General features: G+C 55.9%; 2 protein-coding genes across 5 annotated transcripts in view; both read left to right on the top strand.

The window, feature by feature from the left end:
- The window catches only part of CEMIP (cell migration inducing hyaluronidase 1), a 261,072-nt gene that overhangs the window by 238,192 nt on the left and 3,068 nt on the right, over positions 1-19,812 (top strand). The window lies entirely within an intron of this gene.
- The window catches only part of IL16 (interleukin 16), an 82,645-nt gene continuing 67,047 nt past the window's right edge, over positions 4,215-19,812 (top strand). Inside the window, exon 1 of one of the 4 annotated variants that reach the window (XM_036931839.2) lies at positions 4,215-4,639. In XM_036931839.2, the coding sequence (XP_036787734.2) occupies positions 4,600-4,639 (40 nt within the window). In that variant the 5' untranslated portion in view covers positions 4,215-4,599. Of the gene's footprint in view, positions 4,640-14,475; positions 14,671-19,812 lie in introns of those variants that run through there. The other 3 variants (XM_057494887.1, XM_036931840.2, XM_036931842.2) reach the window with 3 other exon arrangements.

The following is a 19,812-nucleotide window of genomic DNA, read 5'->3' as shown; positions in this document are numbered from 1 at the left end:
GATCTGCTTTATCTATTGATGTTCCAAGCAACATGTTTGAAAAAACCCATCTGGTCCTCCTGGAGGTTTGCAAATCACGAGCTCATTTGGAGCCCATCCAGCTCCGACGTGTGTGGTTCCATGACTGCCCTCCCAAGGCTTGAGGAGGGTACCGGAGTTCGCCGCTTTCTCTTCTGGGCACAGGGGGGCGGGCCCTTTTCCCTGCTGCAGCATCTCTTTAGTTCTTGATTGAGAAACTGGAATAGACACATTTCTGGTCTGTATAAGGACACCAGGTATATCACCTCCATCATTTCTCGCTTCTGTGGCCCCAGGCAAGTCCCCCAGTCTCTCAGAGCCCACACTTCCATGTCACAAAATCAGGAAACATATGGAATAGGACAATTCTTTCTAATCTGTGTGGAGAAGGGTATTGCCCATCAGTGTTAAGTGGTTAAAATTACAAAGCATTTTAATGCCATAAACTGGCAAAATAGGCTGTCTGTATAATTTTCTAAGTGCAAAATAAAATTTGAAGGCAGTGGACATTTAAAAATTAATGGGTTGGTTGAACAAGAAAATTGATTTTTAGGTTCATTTACCATCCATAGAGATGAAGGCTTTTGGGTTAATGATTACACATCAGACTGAAAAATAGCTTTACTGAGCCACCCCAGGCTCCCCAGGGGTCAGTGTCATGCAGGCTGTCACGTGTCCATACGTGCAGCGTGGCAGCCCCATCTGTGAGAACGTGTGGGAGACAATGCTGGCCTCCTCTGACAAGAGAGCAGGCCATCGCTGCGCAGGGCCTGACGGGGAGCCGAGAAGCAAAGCCTGGCATGATGCTGGCGGGCAGTGGGCCAGCTCTGTCCTAAGTGTTAAATGTGCTCTGACGATGTCATCTGGGAGCTCAGAGGCCCCACCAGAGGGAAACGGGGGGAAGTGCATTGGGGGCCTGGCCCTGAACCCACTGTGTAAGGGGAATGGTGGAGCCGGGCTGCTGTGGGTCATCCGGCAGACGGAGGTGCCTGTGCTGGAGCCGTGGGGGCTGCAGCCTGTGTTAGAGGGGAGCAGGGGCACAGTGCACAGCCTCACCTCCTAGCTAGCAGCCTCTAAGCTAGATGACATACACAGTCACAGGCAGGGTCAAGGGCAGGTCTGCGTCCAGCGGGGAGCAGACAGCCCAGTCAGCGGAAGCGGGAGGTGGTCTTGGCGATCAGACCAAACCTGGGAGCTGGGAGGGCTCTGGGCTACCCCCGGACACCGCTGACCCCTCACGCACAGCAGTGAGGAGTGAGGAGTTGAGGGGCTGGCCAGCCAAGCTCCCTGCACCTCCAGTGCCCAGCTGCCCGGTCAGAATGGGCTCAGGACCAGACAGGGCCATTTCTCATCTGGAGGTGTCTGTGTCTGTGACCCTGAAGGGCTGGGAGACACGGGGACCAGCCAAGGAAGGGGATAGTCCTCTGAAGTGAGAAATCCAGGGGGCCTGCCGAGTGCCGGGGGTGCTCTCAAATTCTCAGCCAGAACCCTAGAGGGCCAGTAAGGGGGCACCGTGGGGGGAGCATTGGGAGAGGTGAGAGCTGGGCAGGGAGTTGGAGCATGGGTGGTCGAGGCGTCATGTAACAGCCAGCACGGGGAAGGTGCACCGGCTCCTGGGTGCCCCTCTGGGGCCCTCACTGTGGCTGGAGCCTCTCCTTTGCGAGGGCTGCATCCTTGCCACCGAGGCACCCGGTTCTCCCGTCCATGCAGGTCACCCTTCTTCCTCCGCATCGTAGTCCAGAGCTCCCAGGCTGAGCTGGCCCTTCAGGCGCCTCAGGGGACCTTCTCGAGTCATGGGGAACTGGTGGCAGCATGCTGTGCCCTGTAGGTCACTCAGGGGAGTGTCCCAGGATCTGGGTCCAAACAGCCCAGGTGACATTCCCGGTGGGCAGGCCCTTTCTCAGGTCCCACCCAGGGGCCTTTGAAACCCACCTTCCCTCCAGGCGGGCAGGCTCGACCTCCTTGTGGGAAGGTGATGATAAAAGTCTCCCCACATCTATGTTTACGGTATAAATGTTGTGCTCTGAATCCTCCAGGTCTGCTCTTTGTAGTCAAAGTCATGCTTTTCAGATCAAAGAAACAGAAAATAAAACCAGCCTGAATATTCCGGTTTCCTATGGCTGCTGTAGCAAACTGCCCCAAAACTAGTGGCTGAAAACAATAAAAATGTATTATCTTACTGTTCTGGAGGCCGGAAGCCCAAAGGGGCCGAAGTCAGGATGTTGGCAGGGTCACGTTCCTCCCCGGAGGCTGGAGGGGACAGCCTGCCCGGACGCCACCTGCCTCCCGGCCCGCGGCGCCTTCCTACCCCCTCGCAGCCAGCCCGGGGCTCCTTCCAGGCTCTCTGACACCCCTCTTCTGCCTCCCTGTCCCGCCTTTAAAGACCATCAGGCCCATCTGGATAATCCCTTTACCTTAAAGTCAGCCGCCTAGCAACCTTGATTCCCCTCCCCAGGTAACATGACGTATCCACAGGTTCCTGGGAAGATGGGGACACCTTTGGGGGCACCCTTATACTGCCTTCCACAGCAGATAGTAATTCCTTTGTCAAATGCTTAATTCATATGCTCAAAAGCCATGACTTCCAGAATTATAGTCTTTGCTATCATTGATTTAACAAAATCTGTTTAGGAGTTCCAAAGCCAATGACTCGAACTGAAAAGTCTTTTTTTAATTAATATTTTTTCCTGTCATCCTCTAGCTGGTATGAATGGAAAGCCGTTGCTACTCCCGGAATTGTAGGGATGACATAAAGGATGCAGAAAAGCCCACGTGGATATTGGGAAACTCACACACACCCAAAAACATCCTCAATTTTCTTTCTCCGAATTTAATCTAATTTCCTGTATATAGGTCTTCCTAAACTCTTCGTGTTTGCAACCGAATTTATTCACTTAGCAATATAATGCAGACATCTTCCTATGACAATACATCTGACTGTATCACATCGTTTTAATCTCTGCAAAGCACTGCCTGTTTATCTAGCATGCTCCCACAGTAGCAGCACCTGGACTAGAATGAAGGCCAGTTCCCCGCCCTCCTGGTGCTGGCCACACGGCCGCAGCAACCTGCAGGCTCCGGACCTGGGCAGTCAGCTCCTGTTAGCCTGGCAAGGAGGAGCTGCAGCAGGGGAATGCCGGCTCTGGATCCCACCCCTCATCCTGGAATGGGGAGGCCGCTCAGGGAGCTGTTCCGGCTCCAGGTGCTGATAGCAGAGTGGGCCGAGCATCCCTGTAGCACTGCCCAGAGAAATGATTAGTGAAGGTGTGAATGGGGAGGTGGGCACTGCGGCCGACAGAGTGACCTGCAGGTGGATTGAGGGAAGTGGTGGTGACGCTGGAGCTTGACTGGGGCCCTGAGTAGTGGAAGTGACACCCATCAAGGCGCCAGAGGCAGGCACGGCCAGGGACCCTCCTGGGAGACCTGGGGCACTAAGCAGGTGGCAGGTGACCCAGGGACCAGGCCAGGTCTGCCTCACTTGCCTTCCTGGCGAGTCCCTATCTCAGACACAGCGGCCTCTCCCTTCGGTCCCGTCTCACGTTGCTGCGTCCTGAAAACCATCGTATCCCTCCCTGGGTTTCAGCTCTGACTCTTTGCCTGCTTATTGTATATTCTTTTGGTCTTTTTGGTAAGGAATCCAAGGATTTATTTAACCCAGCAATCAAATCAGTCATTTAAAATAATAGCACATCTTGTCCAAGTCTAAAAATAAAATCTCCTGGTACGAGAAGGCAAGCCGGGGACACCCGGAGGGAGCGGGCGGAGGGAGTTTCACAGCCCAGTTCCCCGGGCTCGCGTCCATTTTTCTCTCATCCGTCCTGGTCCTGACATGGGCGGGAGTCAGCGTGCCTTCTGTTTTGCCCTGATTAAAGTCAGCCTCCACCTTCCCTGGGGCCCAGCTGCCCTTCGGGGGACGTAGGCTGCATTCACCACGAGCCGTGCCGCCCAGGCCCTGTGCAGATTTTATGAAAGGCGTTTTCTCTTGGATTAAACAGGCACTGTGTTTGTGTGTGCTGTGTGCGAAGGAGAAAATGAATCACTTGGACTTTGGGCAAGGATTGTAGGTGTTGTGTTTGTCCCTGCGATTACATAAACACACCAGAACTCATTAAAAAAAGTGTGTGTGCGTGGTGGGGGGGTTGAGTGCCTGGGGTGACCGTACAGCATAGCACACTTCCCATACCTTGGACCCCAGAAGGAGCTGTGCTCGGCCCTCTCGCAACAGACTCCGAGGCCAAAGGAGAGTTTGAGGTTTTGCCTTTCTGTTTGTGGTAGAGGAAAAGGCTTAGCATCTGAGGGCTCGATTCAGTAAAATAACATCGCCTTTATACACATTTGCTTCGTAAGGAGGGCAGGAGTTGGAAGCCACCGTCCGGAGACGTTAAAGATTTGCTGGCAGAGGGAAAGGGATTTTTTTCCCCTCCCTCCCTGCCGAGGAAAAACAGTTCTAACGAGCAGTTACTTTGTAGTTTTAACGCAAATTCAAATCCTCCCAGCCCCGGAGCTGCCGCGGATTCCCCAGGACTCCGTGCCGGGCCCCGAGGAACCTTCCCGGCGCTCCCCCGTCCTCACAGCCGGGCCATGAGTTTGCAGAGAAGCATCTTCCCCTGGAGGGAGAGTGGTGAGTGCAGTGCTTCTCCAGGGACGCGGGGGAGGTGGGACTGACGGGCGACCCTGTGACACCCTCCTGGAGGGACGGAAGCACAGCGTGGTCATGCCTCGGGGTGCGCGTGTGTGCACGTGCGGCACAGCAGGACGGGGTCCCCGTGTGTGCGTTGCCTTTGAGGAGGCCGGCTGGGCGCTCACGAGGCTGCTGGGCGGAGGGAGAGGGCTGGGGGCTTGGCAGGACTTGGAGGGGGTGAGAGAGAGCCCCGGCGGGGCAGCGAGCTTCCGTGTGCCCCTCGGTCCTCTGTGGGTGCTGCTGGCATCCGTGTCTAAATGCCGGCTGCCAGGGTCCCCCCAGCTGCGCTCTGGCTCCAGCCTGAAGCAGACAGCAGAGGAGCCGCTCAGCCTCTGGGGGCCTGGGGAGCGCAGGTTCCTGCAGCGGGGACCCCCTCAGCCCTGGGAGGGGCCTCCGGACACCCCGGCAGCGCTGCAGGAACAGCCCGGTAGACCTGGTCATTCCTTATAACAACCTCCTCCTTTTGCTCCAGAAACGTAAATAAACAGGCATCAGAGAAAATGATTTTAACTCCTTTGCCCAACTTTTAAAGTCAACACCGGCAAAGCTTGAGCTGTGTTGTGGTGTAAGAGAGGGAACACATGGTTCTCTTTAAGGAGGAGAGCAGGAAGGCAAAGGCGCATTCTGACTGTTCTACCCCAGGAAGGTCCAGAAGATAAGGCTTAGAATTCTGGGACCCATTCGTTGAGGTTCCGTGAGAGCGTCTCTGAAGTTTGCAGAAAGGCAGTGGAACGTGGGGACCGAGCCCTGGGACTGTGGGGTCCGGCCACAGGGGCTGGAACCCCGGCCCTGAGATTAACAGGCCAGTGGACCTTGGCAGGGTACCTCGCCTCTCCAGGACTCAGTTCCTCCTGTGCGAGGCAGGGGTCACCGCTCTTACCTCCCAGGACTGCGGGAGGGAGCCATGAGGCACAGCTTGTGAAATGGCCTGGGCAGCATGCATGCGATGCAGGTGCTCCCTGCTGCGGCACGGTGGCCCCCTCGGTGGCCCCAGGTGGCACAGTGGCCCCGTCACTTGCAGAGAGTGGGCTGAGCATTCAGAATGTCTCCCGTTGGGGGTAGACCCCAGGGATGCATTTACACCGGGGATCCTCCGAGGGCGGGACTTAACCTAGTACTTAGTTGGCATTCAATGATTGGTGAAACATTTCACTCACAGGGAGGTCTTGCCACTTCCTGTCCCTGGCGGCCTCTCTGCCTTTGGTTGGGTTTCCCTGGTAACAGACGCCAGGACAGGGATTGTGTGTGGGCGGGTCACTGGGGAGTGTTCTGGGCACAGCAGCTGGGAGGGCAGAAGAGGCCGAGCGGGGCAGAGGGAGAGGAGCCGGGCTGGGATGCAGCTGGGATCCGGCTGACCCCACGGGGTCTGCCCCCCGTGATGGCCGGGTGTTGCACGCTGTCCCTGGGACCAGGCGTAACCTGGGCAGAGCAGCTCTCTTCCTGGAGAGAGATTCGGCTGCCAGCTGTCCCAGCAGCCCTGGCGTCAGCCGTGGGCATGATGCCCCGCCTGGGGCTGGGAGCGCACTCCATCTGGGTGACGCCCGGAACAGTCCCTCGGGGACACTGGTCAAGTCTCTTTCTGTGGAAGACTGGGGATTGGATGCATGAGCGCCTGTCCAGTTAGGTTCTTACAGGGCAGTGTGACCTGGGACAAGCCCCTTCTTACATTGGAGACGCACTCTAGAAAGTGGACGGAGGGCTGCTGGAGTGGACACGGCTTCTGCAAAGCCTTCCAGCCCTGCCATTCCACCCGTGCAGATTCTGGACGTGGACATGGCAGCTGGTTGGTCCCCAGCGTTGGTCACATGATGCCCTCCACAGGCACCTCGATTCCTTCCTCTGGAAATGGAACCCAGGAACCTGGGCCCCGGGGGCTGCCCATGGCCAGCTGTCAGCAGGGCGTGTTGGGGCTGAGGAGAAGCAGAGGGAGGCTCTGCAGAGGCAGGGAGGGTGGGGAGTGGGGTCTGCGCCCTGCACCCCGCACCTGGCGATCCTCCCAAGGAAGAAGTAAAGCCGCATGGGACGCCGCCGCGAGTCTCTGGCGGTCAGGCGCTGTATGAACACTGCCCTGGATTTATTGTACTGCCCTCCTCACCCGCATCACCCATTTTCTGTTTATTTTTCAATCTACAAAGAATGAAGTCACTTTGTTAAACACTTGGAACTCGTTTTCAACAGATCATTTATTTAGAGCGTTCTGTGCAGCAGGCAGCGGGCTGGGCTCTGGGGACGTCACGGGTCATGTGCAGAAATACGACGACGGAGGGCCGAGGGCCGCGTGGGCTCTGACCCAGGCTGGTGGCTCGGGTGGGCCTCCCCGGAGCGCTGCTGTGTGAGCTGTTTCCTGATGGGTGCTTGGGGGTCAGGCCAGGCGCAGGCGGAGAAACAAGCCCCCGTAACGGGGACGGCTGGAGCAGGGACGAGAGGAGAGAAGGGTCTCAAATCTTGGCGGCTTCACCGGGCATGGTGAGCGTTCCTAGTATTCTTCCTCCAGTCTGTCTTCCCTGCAGCATCTTTTAAAAAAATCATGGTGACACATTAGCTCAGGGAATAAGAGCTTTTACTGGGGAGAGGGAGGCCTCAAGAGCTCTCCTCTCTGTGTATCAGCCTCTGCTCCCCAATCTGGTGGCCGACCCCAAGCGTGCATCCTGGAAATCTCTCTGTGGCACCAGCATCTCCTTGCCCCTGGGCGCTCTTCAGCACCAGGTCCTGATTTAGGACCCTTACGGGCTCTGACTCATTCGATCCTCCCACAACCCCGTGAGGTGCCATTGTCTTTATTTCACAGGTGAACAAAAATTAGGCTGTGGAGTTTATCCAAATGCTGAGTGGCAGGACTGAGATTTGAACCCAGGCCCATCTGTTTCATGTCAAAGCCGTGTTCTAAGGGTGCTGTACTGCGGCTGAGAAGTAACCCTGCTGGTCCTTATACACACATGCCGACTCTGACGCTGATGTTCCCACGGGCCCTGGGCTTCTCAGCTCCTGTGAATGATCAGAATCACCACTTTCATGGCCTCAGAACTGCCTCGGATGTCTGCACAGGTCATCCAACCATTCCCCAGATTACTGACTCTTAGCTCGCTTTCAATGGTATTTTTTTCCAAAATATTATTATTAAAAATGTTCAAACATTCAGAAAAATGGGAAGGATAGTTGTCAGCAAACACATGCCCACTATCTAGAGTCTACAAGTGCCATTTTTTATGCTTTTTGCCCCATCACCTTTCCATCCACCTCTCTGTCCTTCGCCATCCATGGGTCCATCTTATTTTTTTATACACTTCCAAGTAAGTTTCAGGCATTGTGACACTGCACATTGAAACACTTCGGCATGTATATAATTAACTTGAATTTGGTATTTGTTTGTTCTTCTCTAAGGTAAAATGTGCATATCTTAGGCACACCATTCAGTTGGTTTTGAAAAATGGGTACAGTTGTGTAAGACAAGCTCTCAGCCCAATACAGCATTACCACGACCCCAGAAGCTCTCCCATGCCCCTTCTTGATTGCTTTTGGTTTTTACTAACAACATACAGTGCATCCCTAAATTTAAAGTCCTGGTTTATTAAAGAACAGTCACTGCTCGGTTCTGGCCTGGCCATGGGCCAGATTCCTGGGCTGTAAAGGCCCCCATGTCTGCTGGGCAGGTCACGCGATGGGCTCAGGCTTGGCTGGGGTGCCGGGCGGGGAGAAAACCATGCGGCAGGCTATTCCGGGCTGACGGGAAGGTGGGGAGGCTGTGCCTGAGCGCGGGGCTCGGGTGGGGCTGGGGCTCGGGGTTCTGAGAGCGGGGTTAGTACCGGGCCAGGCAGCGGTTGCCATGGGGACTGGGCCGACAGGCGGAAGGACCGCCAAGGCCCTATATACGCATGTGTCCTCGGGCCTCACATGGGGCCCCTGGATCCTGAGTCAGGGAGACGGTGCCAGGCTGTGCCGTGAGCGTGGCTGTGTTCTACGGCTGCGGTCCGATTGGCGCAGGGAGTGGGTGCAGTGAGAACACAGAAACAGCCCAAATAGGTTGTAGGCCACGTAGGGTGGGTGTTCCCAGCTGTCTGAAGTGCTGTGATGGCATGAGACCCCAGGACGCAGGGACCCAACACAGGGACTCCTGGCGCCTGCGGCCTGCCCCCTGTCCTTCCCGTTGAGGATGGACGGGGCCCTGCAGTGGGGTGGGATTGAGGGAAGGAAGACACAGCTGATTTTTTCTGCGGAACCACTAGCACGAGTCAGACAGGGACAGCACTCTTACTTGAGTCTCATAATAACGCCTTTGGCAAACGAGGAACCTGAAGCTCAGAGGGGCAAGTGGCTAATCCCAGGTCACCCAGCCAGTTAGCAGCAGCCTGGATCCGGGGCCAGTGCCCTTTCATTGCACCCTGCCTCCGTGGATGGGACTGCATATGGACACCCCGGCCTGCAGCTAGTGACATCCCTCTGTGTACAGGGCTGCGTCTGTGTCCGCGGGTCTGACCACAAAGGTGCCCGTCTCCCTTCCTCGCTGCCCTCTCTCCTCTTTCCTCTCCTCATCCCTTCCTCTAATCGCTATGTAGCATTGCCTCATGCCAGTTACTGTGTAGGGCTAGAGAGAGAAGTACCTGGCGTTAAGAACTCACACTGGATGACATGGGTGCGAGAGGTCGGCATGGAGTGCTTTGAGGGCACAGGACAGCTGCTAGCTCAATCAGTGCGTGCAGAGGGCTGTCAAGGAAAACTTCCTGGAGGAGGTGGCTCTGAGCCAACTTTGCAAACTCCAGGAGTTGGCTGGGGTGCAGGGTGTCTGTGAGTGGAAAGGGTGGTGTGTGTGTGTGTGTGTGCACGTGTGCGCGCGTGTGTGTGTGTGCACACGCACGTGTGTGCCCCAGGCTTGGAGGTAGAAGGAGGCATGGGGCCCTAGAGGAGGTCAGGCATGAGGGAGGCCAGCCTATGACCCTGGGCAGGGACTTAACATTTTTACTTCTTGAGTCAGTTGTGTCATGACAATAACAAGTTAAGAAAGAAGGGATTTCTTCAAGTTTAAAAATGTTGCCTTCTGGTGCGAGGCAGGAAGTGGTTCCTGGCAGCTGTGCGGCGAGGCGCAGGGGCGGCCAGTGGCCACGGGGCCGGCCTGCACAGTGAGGACCCTCGGGGCCAGCGCTGCTGGCATCCCTCGGCCTGGGAGGGACAGGAGAGCTGAGGGGCTCGGCTGTTTCCCCGCCCTTGCCCAAGGAGAGCTGCACACACACTGCTGCCAAAGTCGTGCTGAGCGGGGGCAGCCGCCCCTTGGCCCCTGGTGGCCCTCCCACCGCCCTGCCCCTTCCGGTGGCCGTGCAGAGTCTCCTCACCTGGCTCCACGAGCACCCCAAGTGCGGCCCTGCCCCCCGCCCTCCTGGAAGCCTCCTTGATCCCTGCCCTGTGGCTGGGCTGACCCCGAGGGCTGGGATTTCCAGATTGCTCAGCACGCTCGGTTTATTTATTCAGCCTTTACTCCAAGGATGAGGACTGCCTGGACTCTGCAGTCAGGGAGCCTGGGCTGCGACCGTGGCTCTGTGCCTCAGTAAGGCTGTGCCCCCCAGGGCCCCACCCGGGCCTCCTTTCTCCCTTCCTCCTCAGGGGAACCCGGATAAGTGGTGGCACCGCAGGACAGGTTAATGGTGGGGAGGGAGGCCACGCTGCCAGCACACACCACAGCAGAGGGTCGCTGTTACCACTGTATGGGGTCAAGGTCCCTGGGCCCCGTGTCTGTCCTTCATACCAGCCATGGGTCAAACCCAGTGCCTCTGCTTGTCCCGTCCAGGGCATCATGGAAGCTCTCCCTCTGGGGAGAACATTCTCACTATTAACGTGCGGCCTTCAGGAACTAGGAAAGACAGCGTTAGCATGTTTTTTAAGTTCCATTTAAATCTGTGCCCAATCACATAAATGAGATTAAGGAAATGTCTGTAAGAGCTCCTCGTAAACTCTCAAACACGAATGCCGAAGCTCGTTAAGCGGCATTCATCATTTATTTATTCATTCAGTTATAGGTTGATTCACTCAGTATGTGTCTGTTGAGCCCTTATGGGCCGGACCTGTCCTCGAGCTTGAGACCCTCAGTTAGTGAGGTGAGGAAGCCGGATCGGGGAGCTCAGGGTGTAGACGGGACACGGAGGCAATGCCCAAGAACCAAGCGGGTAACACGGCTGCCTCTGAGGGTGACAGGTTCTGGGGAGAAAGGAAAAGGAGAGATGTTGTAGGGGTGGCAGGGGGCCCATTCAGTCTGGGGGTGGGGAGCAGGGAAGGCCCCCTTTGGGACAGCACGGCAGGGAGGAGGCAGCCAGATGAGGACCTGGAGCTCCCAGAAGGGGGGGTGGCTTGGGCAAAAGCCTGAGGGTGACCCGGGTTTGGCCCGTCCAGGGAAGGGAAGACAGACAGGCAACATTCTGGAAACCGTCTGCGACATGGTAAGGAATTTAGATTTTATTTTGAGAAAGCAACGCAGTCCTGGGGAGGGAGGGATGGTGGGCACAGGGCACTTTTAGGGCAGAGGCGCGCTTTCCCGTAAGGCACGGTGATGGTGGATATGGGACAGGCATTAGTCACAGTTCGCGAGCCCTCCTGCTGGCAACCCCGGACGTGCCAGCATCGACTTGTCCACTGTACGAATGGGCCACACAAATGCAGGACGTCAGTTATAGGAGAAGCTGTGTGGAGTGTATGGGAACGTTCTGTACGTGCTGAGCAACTTTTCTGTAAACTTAAAACCGCTCTAAAACAGAAAAAGTTTTTTTTTTTTAATTAAAAAAAAATTAAAGCCAAGTCTCTGGAGGACTCTGTTTAGGTGAGTGTTATGATTCCTCACATTCTCAACAAACCTACCCGGTATTGTGTGGAAATGGGTTCCGGGGGCCCAGGTAGAAGCCAGAAGTCCACTGGAAGGTGAGGGTGGTAATGGGGCCAGAGGCCCTGGGGGCTGAGTTAGGATGGCAGCTGCGCAGAGGGAGGGACCGACGGATTCGGAGGAGATCAGAGCCGACGGGAAGCACGGTCAGCGGGGTGGAACGTGGAGGGACAGACAGCGGGAGTCAAGAGGAACCACAGCTGGCATTCCCGGGGGGCTTGCTCTGGCAGGCACCCTCCTGGGACCCTTACAAGCATCACCACCCTTGCTCGTACCGCAGCCCCTGGGGGACAGGTGCTGGTGCCATGACCTCCCGTAGACGAGTCGGCAGCCCACAGGGTCGGCCTCTTCACCCGCCCGTGATTAGCATCTGCCCGCAGCCTGTCCTGACCCCAGGATTCTGGCTTCAGAGCCCATGTGCCCTCAACCCCTCGGGCCTGGGTCTTCTGTCCTGTGCAAGCGGGTGGATGATGGTGAAACTACCGAGATGTGAAAGCCCTGAAGTACTAGAGTCCAGTGGGGGACATCGGGAGTGCAGTTTAATGGTATTAATTTTGAAATAGCTGTCTGATGCCCAGGTAGATGTTACGCAGATGGCAGGAAAAAAGAATTCAGATGCCAGGGCCGGAATCGTGCGTTGGGAGCTGTGGACGTGTGGGTGACACGTGGGTGACATGATGGGGCTCACGTGCCGCTCCGCCCCAGCAGAAGTGAGCCCCAGACAGGCATGCTCCTGGTTCTGTGCATTCTAGTCGCTCCACCTGTAAAATGGGCGTGAGGACAGCCTACCTCATGGAGCTGATGAGAGGGCAAACGGAATACAGTGGGCACGAGAGCCTCTGACACACGGCCTGCGTGCATGTGGCCGGCATTCTTACAGAAAGCAGAGATGTGCATGTATCCGGGGGGCGGGTACACGTGTGAGGCCTCCTGGGCAATCACACAGGGGATTCTGCTTGGTTTTGATGCTAAGTAACATGAAACTGAGGCTGAATGGAGCCTGAGGCTCTCTGACACCACACGTTTGCAGAGCTGTTAGCGGGTGCTCCCTGTCCTGCTGTCTCCCTCTGAGGTAGGAGTTTTTGATCCCGTTTGGTAGATGAGTACACTAAAGCTGAGACGTGACCAAGACCCGTAGCGGGGGACCTTGGCTGGGCCTGCGAGCAACAAGGCGCCCAGGTCTCGCCATGCCGGCTGCACCTTCCTCCCTTCCGCAGGCACGCGGTGAGCTGGCCTGTGAGCGTGACTGGGACTCTCCTGCAGGACTGCCTGGAGGGCGAGGGTGGATCATGTCCACCTGGGGGTGGACTATAAGGATCTGGCAAGGTTTCCAGTCGAATTTGCAACTAATTCACCTTCTGAGGGTGTGCAACGCTTTCAGCTGGTGATGGAGGGAGGGGCAGGGGTGGGCTCAGGGCTGGTGTGTGAGGGGGGCTGGGGGCCCTCACAGGCCTTGGCATCTGGGAAGGAGGATGCTGGCTGCCCCGGGCTGGGGTACCGCACGGCCTCCAGGCTTTCTGCCAGAGTGGGACAGCCCTGGGCCACTGCCTGGCCTGAGCCCCGGCCACACGGTGCCCAGAAAGCCGAGAGACTCTGGGGTGTGAGCAGAGCAGGTGGCACTGACGGGGGCCCACGTTTCCCACCCTTGCCAAGTGCCTCTGCTGCGCTCCAGCCACAGCCCTCAGTGTGGGGCCGTCCCCCACGCCCGCTGGCAGAGGCAGGCTTCTCTCCAGCGTGCCTCCCTGTGACTGTGGCCTGGGCACCCCAACAGGGTCTGGATCTCTGCACGGAATGCCAAGGGCTTCCTACATCATGCCTACACCCTCATTAAGGCCCCCAGGAAGCCCCGAGGCGTGTGGGGTGGGCGCCGGGAACATTCCATTCTTCAGAAGAGAGGGCCGTGCGCACAGGCCCCGGCCAGTGCACTCTCAGCTCACGGGGGCCGCGCTCGGGAGAGAAGCGTGCAGTGCTCCCCAGGGCAGGGGGCTCAGATGTCGCCCGTGCGGGGGAGAGGCACCCAGTCGCATGGCGATGACCCCGACAGGACAGGCAGAAGCTCCTTGTCCCTGGCTCTGGAGCTTACGTCCTTCCTTCTCACACTGAGTGTGAACCACACCACCTGGAAGGCTTGGGGGAACGGGGCTGGGGACCCCCAGAGTCGCTCAGTCAGCCTGAGAACTGGGGCAGCTTGAGAATTTGCGTTTTTAGCAGAGGGTGCTCGTACCACTGGCCGGGGCCCCACTGAGAACCGCTGAGCTGCACCAGCTCGTGAGGGACAGTTGGTAATTTTAGGTTTGGCCTGGCTCAGAGAGGCAACGTCATGCTCTGGAAGGAGCCCGGCCTTTGGCATCGGTCGGCTCTTGATTAAACTCTTGGCTGACACCTTGGTGGCTGGGTGACCTCAGGGACGTTGCTGGGCTTCACTGAGCCAGCGATGGGCTAGGACCACAGGTCCCCAGGCCTGGTGCAGGGTGAGTGCTCAGTGAACTTTTGTGCAGTGACTTTTCACCAGTGAAATGGGTGTGATAGTGTTTACTAGACTGATGGCAGGATTGTGGGAGCTGATGTTCATGTCAGGCTCCCTGCTGCCTGCCAGGCACATGTAGGCACGGAGGTGACATGTCCATTACTTCCTGCCCCCCAGCCGCTCCCCGGCTGCCCCAGGAAGGCAGGGGCCAGCTGGTGTAGGCCGGAACCCCTTGCTAGGGCTCTGGGCTGGCCTCTTGGGTGTTCTCTGCCAACCCAGCAGATGGTGGGCCCTCTTCCAAGGCCGGGCTCCCCGGGCTGGCAGCCCCCATTTGCACCAAGCTTTTTCATGTAGAGAAGTCAGATGGTGCAGGTCGGGAGCCTGTGAGCAGACCGTGCCAGCTTGGACGCGGCCACCCCAGGTCACCTGCCCAGGGCAGGTGGTGAAGGCAGGGTCTGACTCAGAGCGTCCAGGGATCTGACGCAGAGACCCGCCTCTGTGGGAGCGGAGAACGTCCAGGTCTCATCCTTTGCCTTTGACGGGGCCTCGGCCCCCGGCTGCCGGGATAAGCGATGCCGTGGTCTGGGCCGGGCAGCTGGAGAGAGGAGTGAGGGAGGTGGCAGCCCCGGGGCTGTGTGCAGGGAGGTAGGTGGGCCCAGGTGAGTGACGGTCCCCGGGCAGCCGGTCCCTGGGTGGTGTTAACCGAGGAGGAGGCCGGCCTCTCAGACCTGTGCAGGGGAGGGCCTGGGCTGGAGCTTCATGCCTATGCGGGCAGCTGTGTGGGGCCAGGGCCGCCGGTGGGGGCCGAGTCTGCTGGGCCCAGGGCCAGGCAGGGTGGGGTGGGGTGTCACCATCCTGGGTCTGCAGCCCCCAAGCCTCTGGCTCTGGGATTTCCCACTTACCAGCCTCGGGCCTGGGGCTGTGGCAGGAGGTGGAAGTCGGGCAGCGCCCACTGCCTCTCCTGCTGCCTGCAGGCTCCTCACCTTGTGTCCCCGGCGCTGACCTGAGACGGGTATTCTCGCCACCTGCCTGCCAGCCGAGGGTCCTGGTGCGGGGGAGCTCGTGCTGGCAGGCGGCTTGCCTTCTGTGAGGAAGAACATTCCTTGCTCCCCGTGAACACAGGAGCCCCACTCCTGCTGCCCCTGCCCAGGGAACTCCTCCTGGTGCAGGCTGAGCCCCCAAGGGGTGGCGCCTTGGTCCCTGGAGCCGAGCCCCAAGCCACCGATGGCCTTCCTGAAGCAGCCTGGGGAGCTCCCTGTGGGTGGCTTCCTTCCGTTCTCTGGGGTCCCCTGGGAGGGCAGCAGGTTCCACTCTTTTCCTCCTTTCCATCCTTCCTTCCGTCCTCCTTGCGTCCTCCCTTCGGGCTTGCAGTTAAGTGGCCGTCAGCATTCATGGCCACAGCAGAAGGCACCTCTCTGCTCAGGACAGGACAAGAGCTCCCCGGGTGCAGAGGCCCCTCCCTCAGAGCCCCTGCTGCGCATATGTGCAGCCCCCCATGATGCTTATCAACAGTACTGAGCTCCGCAGCTGTTTCCCGTGCACTAAAATTGTTGAACACTTTGTCGCGTTTGAACCTCACCACCACCCGAGTTAGGTAGTGTGTCCCCGAAACTGAGAGACGAGGTGACTGGACCAGGACCACTCAGCCAGAGGTGGCACCCTGAGGACTTGAATCCTGGCCTGACTCTAAAATCCATTCTCTCAGCTGCTCTGCGACATGCCTTAGTGAACATTTATATTTCCTAAGTACAAAGATGGTCGTAACCTCACAGGTTAAAAGGACCCCAAACTGTTGCATTATAATTACCTACAGCAGTTGTTGTGTAGTTCTTTTTTTCCATGGGAGCTTTTTGGAATTGAAAGCTTTCATGAAGACCCGTATGTGAACTGTTAAAAGCAACGTTGTTCAGGCAGAAGGCAGGAGCTTGGGACCCACCCTGGGCCAACCTCCTCCGCCCTCTCTGGGCCCCAGCAGCGGCCCTGGGGCCTGCAGGCAGAGGGGGGAGGGCGCGCTCTGGCATGGCAGGGTCCTCATTCCTTAAGGCGCTCCTTGGTTCCCACGATCGCTCGTCAGCCTGAACTGGAAATTTGGTCCCTTCCCTCCCTGCTCACACCCGCGGCTCCGGGGCCACCAAGAGATTTGATCTGCTGTGAATACACAGAGTCTTTTGAGACTTTTTGCCTTGTACACATTGTTCTCTGCTTTAAATGCTTTCTCCAGAACCTTCTTCCCTTCCATCTCCGCATGGAAAACCTGTCTTTGCTTTTCCAGCCTCGGCTCACTCATGGGCTGAGTTCTCAGTGAAGCCCCATCAGGTCACCTGGGACTGTGCTGCAGGACTCAGACCCTGGTTATTGAACTTCCCACACCAGGAATATCACCCAGTTACAAATCTCTCTTCTCCGAACGGGCTGTAAAGGACCACGTCTTCATCCTTTACATCGTCAGAGCCTGGCACACATCAATCTCAGAAAATACTTGTTGCATAAATAAACAAATAACACCAGCATAAGAGCAAACCGAGCTATAACAGGAGCACCTTACACATGTGCCGCCCATTTGGGCTGGCAACGAATTTTCATGCAGAAGATGTTTTTTGATACAAAGACCCTAAGCAACATATTCATGTACATGGGAGACAAAGACCCAGTTAGGCAGAATAAACAGAGTCCTAAGAGCTTAGAGTTGGGGTAGGAAGGCAGCTTGAAATCAGGTATTTATTGCACATTCTTATTTTGGATTCTGACTGAAATAGGGACGAGTCTATGTCGGTCTTGTAAGCTTGGCAAGGTTGCTTAGGGTGTGGCAGGAGTGCGAGGGTTCCTACATGAGGGAAGGCGGCACATGTGGGGCTGAGCACAGCCCATTGAGGGGCAGGTCGCCTGGGAGGGGGGCAGGGCCACTGGGAGCCCCTAGGCTCGCCACACTTGGAGCTGCTGGAGGAGAGGGCGTGCTTAGGGTGGGAGCAGTTCATGGGGCTGGCGGTGCCTCTGCTCCATGAGCCGGTTGCTGGGACCACCCAAATGGGGGTCTCCACAGGGCTAACTTCTGAGACGTGGCATGCACAGCTGGGCCAGAGATGCTCTTAAGGACAGCCCTGCCCCGTGTACTGGAGGTGGTCACCACGAGCAGGTTTTTCTAAAGATCCAGAGGCCCCTCACTGCTGGGATGGCTGGCCCTGGGGTGCCCTCCCTGCTGTCCAGGGGCCCTCATCTGGCAAAGTAAAGCTGGGGTTGGCCCAGGCCCCTTCCTCCATCTCCTACCTGCGTATGAAGATTAGGGGCAGGGGGTTTTCGAGTCCACCCCTGCCCCCAGGTCTGGCTAAGCAAGGTCTCTGAGGAGGGTCAGGGAGGTTGAGGCAAATCATGGTGCACATGGACAGGCCCAGTGGCTCAGAGCATGGGAGCTAGAGGGGAATCAAAGCAAATACCCCGTAGGAAACTGCTGCAAGAAGTTGGAGAAAATGTCAGGATGGTGGTTTTTGAACATGACCCATAATTGGGTTTAAATGTGATTCAGTGAGTTGAGACCAACATTTCTTTTTAAAGAAGAAAAGAATAGCCTGTGTCAGAATGCATCAGATTGTTAGCAAAATCATATTTTATGTCATCTTTGCCATGGTTTTGCTTTGCTGCACCATAGTAAGGGTGGTGTTCCATGAGATGTTGGTTTCAGTTGTGTGTATTTATTTACATACTATAGTATATATTTATACACATGTATATACATATACATCTTGTGTGCATTTATGGGGTATGTATTTGATGTAAAATGTAAATTCTGACTGAAGTAGAGATTTACAAAGTTTCAAAAAACAACGGGTGGGGTTTGGAATGGCAGAGATGTATAGGAGAGCATTTTAAGCCCCAAATATTTCTCATCTTTTCTTTTAACGCGATGGCCTTCCCCCATCATCCGAGGCAGAGACCCCAGGTCTGTCAGCTGCAGGCTGGCCTCTCCTCCTGCGGGTACTATCTCTTAAGTGGATCAGAAGAACCGGGGTGACAGAAAGGGCTGGGAGGGTGGGCAGGCACTCGAGCCTGGCATGCCTTCCCTCTGCCCTCCCCTCGTCCTCACCCTCCTAGAATGCTCGGGGCAGTTCTGACGGACGTGCTGGGCCCCAAGCATGCGGAGCAGCTGCGCACAGAGCCAGGCCTGGGGGGCCGACTGGCACAAAGGGTGGGCTCGACGCTTCCCCTGCTCTGCGCTAACCGTCCAAGGCGGGTGATGAAAGTGTGTGCGTGTGTGTTCAAAGGCAGGAACAGAAATGATCTGGGAAGAGATGATACATAATCTCCTACCAAAATGCAAACAAAAGGCAATCATTCTCCACACAGAGCAGCAGCCGGACTACAGAGTCTGAAAACTTCTTTCAGGCCAAAGACTCTGCGATGACCTATAGTTCTTATGTAGCATTTCTTTGGATGTCCTGTCAGCTCTACTTAGAGATGCCCGGGTGCCAATGTAACGGCCCCGCGATTCGTTCCCAGGAGGGGTCTTGGCTGCTTACCCAGGGGGCTGCTTCGAGCCGCTTCCTTGGTCCAGTTCTACCCGAAGTAGATCAGACTTTGGGTTTGTCTGTTTCAAATTTGTTTTTTTTATTGTTTGTTTTTAGATTGTAATTAAGTGAGGTATGAAATTTATTATTGGTGTATGGTATTGCTACTCTGTAGTTTTACCTTTACTATTAGGTTTCGCTTTTGATACCCAGTGGTTACAAAGGCACTGCAGTGGGTCAGATTCAGGCGCGCTGGTGGAAGAACAGGCCCTCAGGGTGCCCAGAAGGGCATGTGAGACAGCACGGGGTCTGCAGAGGGGGGCTCTTATTTTGAGGAAGTGTTATTTAAAATGAGATCTGAAGAGTGATGAACACTAGCATAGTCAAGGGTTGTAGAGAGCAGGCAAGGCTTGGAGGAATGCCTGTGCCTAGGCCCGGAGGCCAGAGGAGGCCCGGGGCCCTCAGGAGGTCAGAGGGTTTGGTAGTTCAGCTGGATGAAGGAGCAGAGGCTGAGGCCGCGGCGGGTGGCGGGCAGGTGGTGCGGGGCAGCCGACGCTGGGCCACGGGGGAGGCTCCTCTAGTCACTGTCCTCAACAGGATTCTGAGAAAGCAAGAGAAAAGATATGGAGCCACATAAGCAAAACAAGTCAGAAGGAAGATGTCTCAACGAAGATACAAGATATAAGGTTATCTATTAAATACGTATAAGATATGTAAGATACAAGGTTATCTATTATAAAAGGAAGACTCTCAGATTCAGCTTAAGGAAGAGAAATTAAAAAACCTAAGGAAACAAACTCTCCCTTTCAAACCAACCACATTCCACTTTCAAGAGACACATTTAAACCCAAGTCACTTGAAGTTAAGAATAAGGAGATGGGTAAATACCACACAAATGCAGATTAAAAGGAAGTGAGGAGCAATGTTAACTGTCAGACAGATAAAAATTTAGGCAACTGTTCAATAGATCAAGTACTTTTACCAAATGATAAAAAGAACACACAATAGAGATTTGAAAATCAGAAAATGTTATGCACCCAATAAAGTCACTGAAATACATAAAACAAAACATTTTGGAAACAGTTTAACAAATACAGTGTCAGATTTCAAAGCACACCGCTCCAAGATTTTTCAGGTTAATTAGACAAAATATAAATAGTTTGAGGTTTGGAATTCTGTGACTTACAAGGTTGAGCACATATTTATGTATGTTGTATAATATCACATTTGAATATACACATAGTTGAAACCCCAAACAGAATACTCATTCTTCTCAAACGTGCACAGA

This window comes from Manis pentadactyla, chromosome 18 (genome assembly GCF_030020395.1).
Source record: "Manis pentadactyla isolate mManPen7 chromosome 18, mManPen7.hap1, whole genome shotgun sequence".
In the NCBI taxonomy this organism is placed as follows: Eukaryota; Metazoa; Chordata; class Mammalia; order Pholidota; family Manidae; genus Manis; species Manis pentadactyla.
Note: the sequence above shows the minus strand (reverse complement) of the source record. Positions and strands in the feature narration are given on the sequence as shown.